Source organism: Falco naumanni, chromosome 7 (assembly GCF_017639655.2).
Source record: "Falco naumanni isolate bFalNau1 chromosome 7, bFalNau1.pat, whole genome shotgun sequence".
NCBI lineage: Eukaryota > Metazoa > Chordata > Aves > Falconiformes > Falconidae > Falco > Falco naumanni.
This window is the reverse complement of record NC_054060.1, coordinates 23,418,812-23,433,125: the sequence shown is the minus strand read 5'-3', so window position 1 is coordinate 23,433,125 and position 14,314 is coordinate 23,418,812. Positions and strand designations below refer to the sequence as shown.

Sequence of the window (14,314 nt, the reverse complement as noted above, 5' to 3'; positions counted from 1 at the left end):
TCCTTTACAGGTGATTCCAGAGGAAAAAAGCAACTTCCCTGACTGGAATTCACATTGTTAATGAAATTTCGGAACTTTGTTTTGCAATTTAAGTTATTCTGATAAAACAATACCATCAGCAAAATACTCTTCATGTTTTTCACAGTAATTTCAGTGAAACGTTTTTACCTTTTACCTTTACCCATTTTTAGAAATCCCTGCTACTGTGATTGTTAATGTTTCTCATGTTTTGTGAAGTCCTGTACAGCCACCTCAGCCCTTTCAGTATTTTCTGCCTTGACTACCCTCATGCTCCACTCCCTTTCAATGACTTCTTTCTTGGCCAATGGACAATAAATAAAACTGCAAACTACTCAAGCAGTTTCAGTGGGGTACTACAGAGAACAAAGCAGTAGTCCATGCAACTATAAGTTATAAAACATATTCTGGTTTTCACATGTATGGCTAGCCAAAAATCAACATCTGGAAAGAGTTTTCATGTTTGCAGAAGTATGTCTCTAATGTCATTTAGGAATGGAAATGTACTTTATAGTTGTGATACCCTATCACTGGCCAAAAAAAATGTACAACTGACAAAAGAAACAGATTTCAAAAAGTAAGATGAAGGGAGGTTGCATCTTTCCTGCATTTATTTTTTTTAAAGCAGGAACTCTCGGTTTTGCCTGTCATGTGTTAAGTACCAGCTTCAAAACAGGAAGGCATGGGACTTCTCAGAGAACTGGCCACCAATTATTTTGGTTTTAAATCCTGAACAAAACAGGCTAATACTTTTTCCCCAGTTTCTCCTCAGAAATAATGAATATTTTGTCTGAAACGTTCAAAATTAATTTCATCTGCAGAAGATGCCAGACTTTGAGAATTTCAATCCCAATTGCCTGATAAGCGGCAAAGCAGTAAGAAACTGAACACAGGATCTCAGAAAAGAAAGTGTTGGGACTTTCTGACAGGAATGTTTTCAGCCCTGTCTATAATTATCAAATAAACTCAAATAAACTCAAATCATCAGTGTAATCACAAAGATGCAGCCTCACAATGAATCAGTATCTACATCCACTACTGGGGTGTCGGCAACCATGGTGGCTTGCCCATTCTTCCTACTTGGGCTGGCACTGGTATGTCCCAGCATGTATTAGAGGCAACAGGTCAACCCCTACAGGCTGCTGCCAGCTATCCTATCTGCCGTGCCAGACATGGCACCACACACACAGCAGACTGGAATCCCTTGTGGCCAGCACTCCAGATTTGGGAACAGCCAGACTGCTGAAGCAAACCTTCACCCAAAAACACAGGGATGCACACAAACGCCACAAACAAGCCATCCTTAAAAAGGTCAGAAAAGATGATAAAATGAAAAAGCAAAAAAACTGGCAGAATTTTAGACATTAAATACCATTAGGAGACATTTTTCCCACCAGATACTGTACACAATGTTAATGTGAATATTATAATGCTGATAAGTTGTTCCTGACTGAATTATGAAGCTAATAATTTACAAAGGAAAGATGCAGTACTTGTGTCAATGTCTTACGTTGCTAACTGTAGCAAATTAGTACATTTACCTCATATTATACAGCAGAGACATTTGTTTGGCAGGCAGCCAGGACAGTAAAATAAGAAGGATTAGCATGCTGTCATTTTTCTATAGTCCCTATTTTTCCATAGCTGATGACACTTGAAAGCTAGGAGAGAACCTGCTTTGTTTTCACAGATTTACTCATCTACCAATGCAGTATTTCTTTGTGCTTGATGTACAGCTATGCTGTAACCATCAGGGCTCAGATTAGGGCTACTATGCTCAGATGTTTTGCAAGCCAGGAATGCAGATAAGAAGTATATGGATGAGAATGGAGAGCAGCAAAAGCTGCTCCTGAACCCCACTTGGGATGAGTCCACCTTTATTCAAAGGCTATGAAATAACACCTAAAATTGTCTAGAGATTGAGAGCGTTATCTGGCTGCACAATACATTTCCTACAATTCAGTGTTTTCAAATGTATGACTGTCAAGAACTTTAGCCTAATAGTTGTCTGTCTGACAGACAAAATACTGCAACAGGAGTCCAGAAATCATTGATTTGCCTAGTGCATTTGGTCAAAGAATAATCCCTCCCCTGTAAAATGGGGTATATACCATTTCCCAGTTCTTTTCACAACCATGACAGAGCCATGAATCAATAACACTGTGCAAAGCCATCATGAAGAGGATTGAAGTTTTGCCATTGAAGGTACTTAGACAGTTGGAAGAAACTAATTTTTGGCAAAAGTCAAGCCTAAGTTTTAGGAATTGGTTACGGTTAACATGAGAGACTCTCTAAAACAGTGCTATGAAATGACACACAGTGTCAACAGGTCTTTGAAATTCATCACACAGACAAGACAACCTAACACTACCAAGAGTTCATTGCAGCATCCTAGGCTGAGACCCCGGAGACCTGGAACTAAATCTAAAAAGCCATTTGGGGACTTAAAATACTTCTGAAACCATCAGCTTCCTCGGTAAAATGTGGGCACCTAAATCTCTGCTTCAGATTATGTACCTTTTGGGCTGTTGGTCTGTTCTGGGACAAGTTGCCTCTCCTCCTGTCTGCTCAGGCCTGTCAACTTTTTGACTGATTAAGCCATTCAGACTTAAAAGTCTCCTCATTTTTGTATTTGAAAAGCACCTACCACAAGTGGGAAGTGGGAACTGAAGCTAGAAATCTCCAGGATTTATTTGGACACCTCACAGTTACCCTTACAACTGACACAAGAAACAAGTCACTTGGGCAATCATTCTGCTGTGGTTTGACGGTTACCTGAACGCCCACCTAGGGTGGGCCTCAACATGCATCCCCGGTATCCCTGGTTTCTACTTTAAGTTAGGCTATTCAAGAACTCATTTGCATGAGACAAACTGCAAAAACTCCTGGCTCGTTGCCCAAAACCAGTGGTTTTATGTGTTTTTCATGTGAAGGTATTAATTTGAAATATTTTAAGCTTTACCTTCCCTTACCTCAAAAGACTGAATCACTCAACATTTGGGGGCCTGGGAAAAGTCTTAAATCTTGACTTGGTTCCAGGAACTAGAAGCTTCTATTGCAACATTTTGAATCTGCCAAGAGTCTCTGACCTACAGGGAAGCTGCATTCTGCATTTAAAGCAGGGAGATTCATTAGCTTTCAACTGCATATACTTTTCCGAGGAATATGGCCTTAATATATCTGCAACTGCTAATACAGCCAACAACAGCAATCACTTTTGCATGTTCTTTGTATCATGTCTAGCTATCTTTCCTCAATCAGTTAATTACACACTGGAAGCACTCTTTTTTCTATTTCATACTTCTGTTTTCCTCACCTTAAAAAACAAAAGCACAGCAGCAGAGGGAGACAACTGCTGTTTCACAAATAGCATGCTGACGATATCCTGGCTGCGGCTAATATTTCCTTAACACCGAGACCTGTCACCTTACACTAGAAGTCCTAGGGATACTTCACAAACCTTAACTTGCAAAGTACATGAACTGTTTGAGTTGCCATGACAAGCTATGCGTAAAGGAAGACATAACTGAACTTTACCCCTTGTTCTTGGCAGATCTGGGTTAGTCTTTCCAGCTGCTCATCTTGAATAACCTTTGCCTTCTCATATTGCTGAATCATCATCTCCATCTCCACTTTCACTGGAAGGACATAGGCTGGAAAACACAAATAAGCACTTAAAGTAACCCAGCTGTGATTAAGTTTTTTTATCAGAGGGAAAACCTTTACAGGCCAAAAAGAGTGTCAACCCCTTTCACTTGCATCTGGAGAACTAGAGTATTTCTTATAGAAAAAGCACTTGGACTGTTTCTTGTGGGGAAGGATAGCTAACATGTGCAGTGCATCAGCAGGGTCTAGATGTTGTTTGGTGAGACCTCCATTCGCCTGGCTGAGCTGAAAGGCGCCCAGCATGCTCCTCCTAGCTTCTGCTGCACTGATACAGTTCTTTTCCAGTGTTTACCACAGAATTCCCGAATTGCGTGGTAGGAGGATTTTCTGCTTAGAGTTAGGCCCATCCCCTCTAAACCTGAACAGCATGGCTCCCTTAGGAAAAGAACTATTCCAGAGCCCAGGGCACTTAATTCCTAGACTTCGCTGTAAGAAATGAATCTTTAATGGAAATAGCAGAATAAGAGGGATATTTCAAAAAAACAAAAAAGACATGTATCTTCTATTGTTTTTCCAAGCTGCAGCCCAGTTTTCAATAGGTCTTCTGAACACCCCTGGCAATTTTGCTCCTGTCATAACTATGGCAAACTCAGACTTGATCAGCAAGGCTGTTCAATGCATACTGCAATTCCTGTTATTTTCTGAAACTACAGGAGATCCCGAACTTTTCTTGGACGCTTCAGTCGGAGAGCTCTCTTCAGCTCTGAATACAGAGCTTCCTGGGCATCTAAACCCAACATACCAACTTGATCTTCCACATATGAGCAAAGTGACCATTTATTCCTTTTCCGCTTCTCTTCTCTGTAACCTCCAATGTCTGAAATCACTGAACACAAAGTAGAACAGTGAAGTCCTTGCTTCCAAACACTGCCACCAGCTCTGCTCTCTGCAACCTCAACTTGCTGGGGCTTTATCATCTTTCCTGGTGCTTCCCTACAGAGATCTGTGCAAAACAATACCAATTCATGCTTCATTGCACACCAGCACCGCAGAAAGCACCTTCAGCATGGAACCCCCATGGTGAGAAAATGCTCCTGGAATCTGACATAAAAATAGTATTACAGATGAAAACTTGGAAAAGAAAGCCCCAAGACAGAGTTAGCTGTATGGAAATAGAGAGGGTGCAGCAAAGATCAGAAAAGCAGATTGGAAGCAATTATTTTGCAGAATCAGGAAGCAGGTCAGGGCATTTGCTTTACAGGATAGGGGACGTGAAGATGTCTAACAGAAAACCAAACCGATCGATTATAAAGGCTCCTAGGTAACAGGAGATACACAGCCATGAACTTGAGACCTGCTCTCCTCCATGGGAGTCATAACTCTTTTCTGTTCAGTGCTTTTAAAATGTAAGAGGAATGAGAATGACAGAAACAGTGGTGGCAAAAGAAACTTTTTGTATTTTAAAAAAAATCTTTTTTCCCAGCCTGCCAGGTAATTCTGGGGAGTCATAAACTGAATCACCACTCACCATCAACGATCCTCTTCACCCTCCATATTCGTAGTGTGATAATAAGGCTGATAGCATCCCATGGGCTGCTGGGGCCATTAGCCACTGTTGAGGCCACCATTGGTGCCAAGGACAAGATTATGACAGCACCATCAAACACCTAAAGAGAAATCAGCTTTTTCAAACCCTTCCTAAAGACCGTAATGCTGCCATTCCTGCTTGGGGTCTTGAAGGGCTCCCACTTTGCCAAAAAGAAACGCAATTACAGTACATATTTGAAAGGGATATGAGAGGTGGTCAAGCTACGGAAAGGCTGCATCCTTTTTAGGCAGCACAACAGAATTCCTTTGTGCATTTTATGAGGTGAGGAGAGATAAACTGTGGTGGAAGGGCAGGGAGAGAGAAAGGTATTTGGAAACACTGGCCAAAATCCCCAAGCAGAAGTGATAGCCTAAATGATATTACAGCCAAAGAGTTTTATTATCATTGGTATTTATTACCTGATTACTTGGCATTATGTCATCCCAAAAAAGGATACAGCCCCTGCCCATAGATCTCACTGTCTAAATGAAGAGATCAAGATGACAAGTAGAAAACAATGGAGCAAAGAGACTTGATGGCTCTTGGTCACGTCCTGACTGCACAATGTGTGTGGGAACGGCTGTGCATCAAGACAGAAAGACTCCCTGCTCTCACCTTTATTGAGCAGCTAGGTTTCCAAGGATTTTGACAACTGGGACTATTCAGAATGATTTGTATGACATTCGTTGCACTGGGATTAGATCAGAAAATAATATTGTACAAAGTATTAGAAACGTGTGAGTAAATAAATTTCAGAGCAAACTGACAATGGTGGTGTGCCTGCCCTACACTCACCTAGCAGGGTAGAAAAGAATAAATACCATGTTCTCACTCCCACCGAGACATTTCCCAGCTGCCAAAGACCATTGATTAATGGTTTGCGTAAGGAAGTGGGACGGATTTTTATAAGCACCACACATTCAGAATTGTGCGTAACAATTTAGTGTGTTGAAAAGAAACACTTCTTACTGCCACCATTTCATGGGCAGTGAACAATATGACTCCATTTCAAATTACCAAAATGAATTATCAGAAATTGCTGCATTAAGTCTCACTAATGAGTCTCTGAATCAGTAATTTAAGTTTCACTTCAGTTTTTCTGAAAAACATGTTAAAAGGTTTACAACTTTAGTATTAAAATGTGTGAGCCTCTAGACCGAGAAAACCCATTTTTTCTTCTGGTGCATCCTATGCAGTACTAATTTATCAGACTGGTACCAAGAAAGAGCTTTTAATTTTTCTGATCTCCAGATTTCTGTTAAGTTTAGGATTATGTGTTGCTTCTAACACATGTATTTCCTTATCTGCCTTTGCAACAGTATGCACGTTCTACCTCATTTTTAATTTGAGGTACAAATTACAATGTTTATCATAATTGATTTTAATTAAAAAAAAAAATTCACAACAAAATTGGGGGGTTTGCCAAACCACGATTTTTTATCAGAAAGTTTGTGTTGCTCATTATCCCAGGGTGGCAGTACCAACAGTCAGACTAGCACAACTCTAACAAAAGAGACACAAATAACAAAAATGCTACAATCCCTCCTTTCTTAAAATATTTCCAAATATTGCACTCTTCTCAGTGTCTCACGTAAAGAGAGACGACATCATGCAGCTATGTATACCTGCATGCAATGAGAAGAATGTGCATATTTATCAGAGTTAAAAGATACTGTATTGCATCAGGTCTACAACAAACAAACTGCTACCCAAAGCAGTTTGAATATTCTTACTGTGTGTGTCTCAAAAACAGTACAAAGAGTAGGAGTGCTTACCTCTATTTTGTTTTCAATGTAATCCCATATGCCAAGGACCACAATCCTCAAAATAGTCTAGTAAAATAGATTAGGGGGAAAAGAGACGATGAATGTTTTTGTAATTTTAGACAAACATTTAGTCTTTTATCTGTTTAGGGGATAATTTTTTGTCTTTATTTAAGCATTATGCATTTCTTCCGAATAATAGTAAGGATCTAGAAAAGCTACGCTTCTGTATTATAAATGCAGGTATTGCTTTCCAACCACTATATTGACTCAGTGAAACTTCCATAAACAAGTTTCCAGTCCAAATGTTCATCAGCCTTTCCATCCTCCTAAAAATTCGCTTTTAGACTTGTCAGATTTAGATTACCCATCCCTCTCCACCCCACCCCTGACCCAAACCTATACAAGATCCACTGTGGGGCCCCCTCAATTGGAATGGGGGAAGATTCTCTTTTCTTGCCATCTTTGATATGCCAGTGCTTACTATTTTCTAAGAAAAGAGAGGAGGCACTGCCCTCTCTTGATACCTAAAGAAACTGACATTTCGTCAATCTGAAGAGCAGAGGCTCCTACTCTCCCCCTCTGGAGTACAGGGCTCTTGGCCTACTATGAAACCTCCCAGAAAGTCACAGGATAAGGGAGAAAAATATCTCTGTGATCTTCCTCTACAAAGTAAAACAGCTATACGTAGCGGCAGTAGCTAGAAAAGAGGAATAAAGAGCGAACACAGAATGAACCAATGGTGAATTCCCATTTAAAAATTCAATGGCATCTTTCCTACTGATTTTTAACTCAGCTTTCGGAAAATGCAATGCAAAAATAAAAATCAATCATCCAACTAATGACTGAAATTGAATTCACATAAAAGCGTAACTGGTAGGGACATCTTCTGCCAACAGCAACATCAAGGTCAGATTTTGACAGACTGTACAGGCACGAAAAGTCTAACTGCAGCTGCGTGCCTTGCAAAGAAGATCAAAATGCTACTGTCTCCATCACAGAACAGTACTAATGACAGAGCTCAGCAGGCCTGTGTGTGAGGGGTGACCATGCCAAGCATTGTGCAGAAAAAACTTACTCTGATGAATATATATATCTCTTCTTCATTACAAATACAAATATATTAAATCCCAACCAACTCTGAATTTATGCCAAACATATCAGCGCTAATTGCAGAACACCGCTGGGTTTTTCGGTAGTGTTCCCGTGCGTGGTTCTGCCAAACCCCATGAGCCCAATTGCCTGACTTGGCCCAGGATGACTGTACCAAGTTCTATCTTGGCCCAAACCTGGGTAACAGCACTTAATCCTGTTTCGCAGAGGGGGACATTGCTGTGGGAGATACGGTCCTTTCAGACCCCGGCCTCATACCATCAACGAGCAGGAAAGTGAACCAGCCAACGCTTACTCAGAAATGGCGTATGAGGAGCACTGGCCAAGTCTGGCTAAGAAAGGGAGTCACTAGCCAGAAAAGAAAGCACAGTGCTCTCCTTCCTCTACAAAAAATTACGAGACTTTACATAGACACAAGAACTGTTAATGCTGCTGGTCTGTGCTCCTAAAAAGAACATTTTACTTCCAAAGCATTTTACAAATGCAGTGTTAGGAATAAAGCTCACAGCAATTTCCTTATTAACTTATATGTTCGACGTTTCTATGTGGAGGAAGAGGTATACAACAGCAGCTCCTCAAATCCCTCAATGACCCCAAATTCACCAGCATGATGTGATGTAAACACAACGTGTAAGTACACATGCTGCTGTAAAACTAAGGCACTCCTGCAGCCTCAACTCAGGCCTTGAGCAGAATACTTTCAGACAAAACCATCCCAGCTCCTCTGTAAGCACCTCCCTTGCTCCCCCGCTGAGAAGCTCCACAAAACTTAAGCACAAGTTACTGGTGAGCCTGTGAGTTCAGCTGTATCTGTTACCCTCAGGGCTGCCACAGCCAGTTCCACAGCGGCCAGACATTGGGAAATGCAGAAGAGGTGCCTTCGTTAAAGCTTGGATGCTACCCTTCCTACAGCAATTCTGTTGACAGCATAGAGAAACCTGGCTCCTTCTACGCCTAGGCAGCATTTATGAAGTGCTAGGTCAACTAACTAAATGATGGCTGAACACTCAACACCTTCACAGTAACTGAGGGTTAAAATCTTTTGACCTTTGGATAGGTGTGCACAAAGGTATTTTCACTGAAATAAGGTGTATCTGCACAAAGAGATTTGAAACACTGTCTCACAACCCTAAATATGATTTAACATGGGGCTGTTGAGGGAACACAAAAAAGGATTTTCTACCTTTTTAATTCCTCATCACAGTGTTTAAATCAGACTGTGCTGCTGTCATGTTAATGGGTGTGAGCAGTTCCAGGGGCTGGAAGCTAGCACAAATGTTTCCATTTTCAGTCTGCTGGTGTGAATCAGCACAAGTCAGCAGTGACTGCGAGTCTACTCAGCAGATAATTTAATTCAGTAATGGTTGTTGGTGCTACCTCTGGAAGACAGGTCTCCTCTTCACAAAAATACCTTGATGATTAGCATCTTTGCTCCTAGCTAGAGCAGACACACTGTGGGAAGGGGGAGTGTAAGGGCAGAATGAACCCAGCTCCCCATCTGAGATGCACTCTTCAGAACAAACTGGGCACAGCTAAGGGCTAAGCTTAAAAAACACTTGTTCTGTATGGAAGGTCTTAAAGATATGTATCAGCAATGTCACTCTTAACAAAAAAAGCCCACATCGTCACTGAAGTGACAAGACTGTCAGGCAGCTTTTCCTTGGTGCCCTGGGGAAAAGTACCATGACTTCGAAAGTCACAGACTGCATGCGTCTGGAGACACAGGTGCCATACACTTACTACTCACTGGCCAGTCTTCACTAGCAGCAACACCAAACTAGGTTTAGCTTCCTCTACTCTCCCTCTGTTCGTACAAAGCACAAGATACATCCACTGCTGCTGCCATAACTCTTACCCAGAGGAGTCTGAACCACGCAAACGTGGACTTCACCGAGCAAATCTCCCTGACTGTTCAATATCATACTTTGACTGAAATGAAAGCATTGGCATTACCTCTAAACAACATCTTAGTACTTTCCCTAAACAATCAAAAATATATTTCAAACAAATACATATTGCATTTGATTGTGTACTTTCTCTGTACAGAACCTAAAAAATGAGAACCTGTAGCAGAATCTGAAAAAAACAGAGACAGAAATCAATAATCCAGGAAGCTTCCTATGTACATGTACCAAACCAAAAAACGCATATGAATTAGGAGAGAATTGCAAACTGTTCATCACAGACAAAATATAAACGTTAGTCACAACTCTACCATTTGTAGACTGTAGAATCTAGAAGAAATAGGGAAAAAATGGAGCAGCACTGCTGTTTCCTACTGATGTGCAGGCATTTTTCAGCACTGTAGCAAACGCACACATAGTTTTGCATTACACAGGCATTCTGCATTTTGGGACAGATAGATTTGAAAGCAAACATTAAATATCAGTGGGAGTACGCTTCTGTTAAAGGCCACTGCCAGCTTGTTTTTTGTACTTGCAAAAAATGCTTTAGCATTTCTTGACTAGAAGTCTTTCAATTAGAACGTCCTTAACATACAGATTTTTTGGTTGTATCAAAGGTTGTACCTTTTTTGTTTTACGAGAAAAGCTAAACTATAACATAAAAGTCTGTCCAGTGCACTAATAAAAGGGAAACGACTGAAGACTTCTGTTAACTTCTTTAACTCGCAGGAAATGCAAAGAGAAGTAAAATTTTAAACTTTTTCAGACAGAAATGTAATTTTGAAGTTGACAGTATCCCTTGGTGACAACACAGTTGTCTGACCTACATTAAGTGTCCTCAGTGAAGTTTATGAAGCACTGTGTGACGCTGCAAGTTCTCTCTCTAAGGGAAACCTGGTCAAGTCCTTTGCTGAGCCACCCGTGTGAATTCCCACAATCTGTGCGAGCTGGCTACATTTGTCAGCTGACTGCAAATGTGCATTAGGTAATTTTAAATACTTTCTTGCTTGCAGTTAGTATGCAATTTACTAGTCAGTGACTCACTGTGCCAAATTAGTCCATAGATTAAAGAGATCCAAAGCAGGCAGCACAGGAGGTGAAGCAGGCCCACCAGGTTTAGCTAACAGCAAAGAGAGCAACTCAGCACTTCAAGATGGAGTAGTGGTAGCACACCAGACAGGAGGAGGGAGTGGGGTGGAAGAGGTGTCTTTAGAAGAGCCCTTCTTCCTTCCACTGCTACAAAACCAATCTATCTGTTACAGAGTATCTTTAACTCTGACTTGTACAGAAACTCTGAAGATTAAGCTTCTGCCTTTTGGGTATACCTTGTAAAGATAAAGTATTTATTGAAACCTTTCCCAGAAAGAACACCTTGTACCCAAACTGTAATATATAACCTCACTGGTTTGGGTCACTCCACAGAGGCCTTAGCTCATTCCCTCCTTCAAAGAATCTCCTCTTGCTATCTTCTGGTGCGCCCATCCTGAGACCCTGCATTGGCTGTTCTGGCGCACGCTACCCCCAGCCCACCAGCGCACGGAAGAACTTATCAGCATCTTTAAACTGAGATCTCCTGTTTCCAGTGCATAGGCATCCTCCTCATGTGGTTCCTCTTCCGTCAAGCTCTCAAAGGCAACACGTAACTACTGACCTTACTCCGCATATTGCCCAGTACAAAACACTCCCTGTGTACTGTGCTCTGTAACTGCTGTGGCTCTATTAGCACATGTGGTCACAGAGAAATAATTAACTGCAAAAGCGTGGTGACACCCACAGACATGAACACAGTATATTCTTTATTCTTTTTCACTGACTACAGCTAATACTACCCTAATAGGATACAGGATCCAAATGCATAAACACTGCAGGTCTATGTGTTCTTCCGTTCTCCCGTAATACCTGTTCTTAGGATATGGAAAAAAATAATTAATTTTAAACTGACAACTCTGGATGGATTAGGAAGGGCTTTTTGGGAACAGGAACAGCTTACTAGAGACACAGTGCACTACCATAAGGTAAATGCAGATTGGATAGAGAACTGTTCTTAAAAACCCTGCATCAGACGTTCCCTCCGGGCCCGATTACACTAGCACCAATTCCTGTCTTTGAACTGCACCACGTAAAAGGTGCTGGACTGTCACTGTCAAGAGATGAAAGCACAGATGAAGCACGGACAGAGCACACCATATAGGTCAGGTATATTCTTGGAAATGACACTGGCAGACTGGCATTTCAGGAAGGTGTCTAGCTAAATTCCTAGACTTCCACAAAACCATTTTCCTTGGTAACTCCTTTTTTGTGAAGCAAGAAAAATTATTAGAAAAGAATTTGCACAGTATATTAAATATTTATTTTTTACACACCGGCAAAGAAGGAAGTTTAAATTAACCTTTATAAATCAGTATATAAAATCCATACCTTTGTTTCTAGATCCCCCAATCAACCCCCTTAAAAATCAAAACATACACAGCCAGCAATGCAGTGCATTTATGCACCATGAGAAAAGTTGTGTGCACATTGAATGAAAGTAAATATCCACAAAAGAAGCCATAGCTTATGGAAGACTTATAGAATTAATAGAAGATTATGATCTTTCTGCTTAGCTGTTTAAAGCTCAGAAAAAAATGTAACAAAAAACCCATAACTGATTTCTCTAATATAAAATTATTGTTATGAAAAATCTATATGAGAAAGGCAGTATTTTCTCTGTCATTTGGGATGTTTTTCTTTTGTAACAGAACCTTAGTAGTAGGCTCTTCCTTAGCAAGTTGTGTTCCTTCCAAGGACTGCTTTTAACAAGGAGTAAAGTGTCAAACTACTACAAATACTTCCTTTAAACACATAGGATGAGGAAAACCTTGGGTTGTTTTTTTTTCCCCTGAAAGCGAAAATCTGAAATGCGCTTGTGAGCCATAGCTAACGAAACAAATTCTTTATCAGCTAGGACTCCAGACTTACTCTACTCAATTTGAGAAATTATTTCTTGGACGCAGATGCAGGAAAAAAGTTGCAATTCCGTGACTGCCTAACTTTTAAGCACATCAGAAGACTTGGTTACTCCCAGGGAAACACTCAAGTGCTGAAAGCTAGCAGAATGCCTGAGTGCTTGGCTGACTGAAGCACATACAGAGCAATGCAAACAACTAATATCAAAGAACTCAATTCTTGCACGCAAACAGTCTCATCAGTCTTAGTGGAAAAGAAGAACTGAACAACAGCTACAGAATCAAATATTTGTGGCAATGTGATAAGACTATTAAAATACAAGCAAACTCCAATCCACTTACCAAAACACTGTGACATTCCCCATCTTCCTTTTCTCAGCCAACTATTACCAAGGCTGAATTTGCCCTCTTGATAGGGTGTAACCCCGGCCTTGCCTTGCTGTTGGTACTGGTGTTTCCCCCCCAGTGTCTTTCTCTTCTCTTCTGTCTTAACATCTGGGTAACATTTGGTGCACAGACAAATCATAGTGATGTATGTAAACAGAGACAAACATACACAATCAACACCACTAGTAAATCCTGTTCTAATTGTTTGAAAAAAAGCAAAAAACTGATGTGCACTTCACTTGAATAAGGAACATTTTAACATTGGAAAGTCACAGACAGTGACAGAGAATATAAAATTAACAGAGTGCAATAAATTCCTTTAAGGCTTGTGGCTATAACACAAGCATAGAAGGAGCAGAAAGATGTTGTGACAGTAGCTACTTAATTTTGTTGGCAGCTGTTCTGTTAACATTTGCCAGCTGCTGGCATGTTTGTCCCCTCCATTTTAACCAAGCAGAAAGCCAGTGCTTGTTTAACTCCAACATGATAGGATTGTAATTATTTGCGATTACCTTTCTAGCAGCAGCTTTTAATCAGTCATATTTTTCTAAAACATTCAGATTTTGTGCTGAAAGTTTCCTGGTTTTTAAGTAGTCTTTCACAACTTTGTATTATTTGCTCTCTAATTCTGAGTTGAGGCCTTTCTAAAGAATTGTGTATCTACATTTACAACTAATGGAAGCAAACTACAGAATAAACAAACATCCAAGCTTAGGACATGATACTTGCTATGGAAACAACCCTTTCTGAACACCAGAAACCTTGAATCCTTGCTTGCAGGAAAAAGGCACTGACTGAAGGACTAATCAATCCTCAGCAATTGCCTGTTATATCCAAGCAAACAAATTAAGCCTGCTCATCTCTGGAAAATCATCCCAGCATGGATAGTCACAGACTGCAAAATCTCACTATTAACACACAATCTTCTCAACAAGTAATTCCAAACAAAGACAGCTGACTCATGGTATTGTGAATCAGAGGGCAAAAAAT

At 40.6% G+C, this 14,314-nt stretch overlaps 1 protein-coding gene across 3 annotated transcripts in view; it reads right to left on the bottom strand.

Moving 5' to 3' along the window:
• TMEM266 (transmembrane protein 266) overlaps positions 1–14,314 on the bottom strand; it is an 86,660-nt gene that overhangs the window by 21,743 nt on the left and 50,603 nt on the right. For 2 of the 3 annotated variants that reach the window (XM_040600506.1, XM_040600508.1), the window contains 3 exons: positions 6,988–7,044; positions 5,153–5,291; positions 3,556–3,671 (listed from right to left, as the gene is read on the bottom strand). In XM_040600506.1, coding sequence (XP_040456440.1) covers positions 3,556–3,671; positions 5,153–5,291; positions 6,988–7,044 — 312 coding nt within the window. The remainder of the gene's footprint in view (positions 1–3,555; positions 3,672–5,152; positions 5,292–6,987; positions 7,045–14,314) is intronic. The other variant, XM_040600509.1, reaches the window with a different exon arrangement.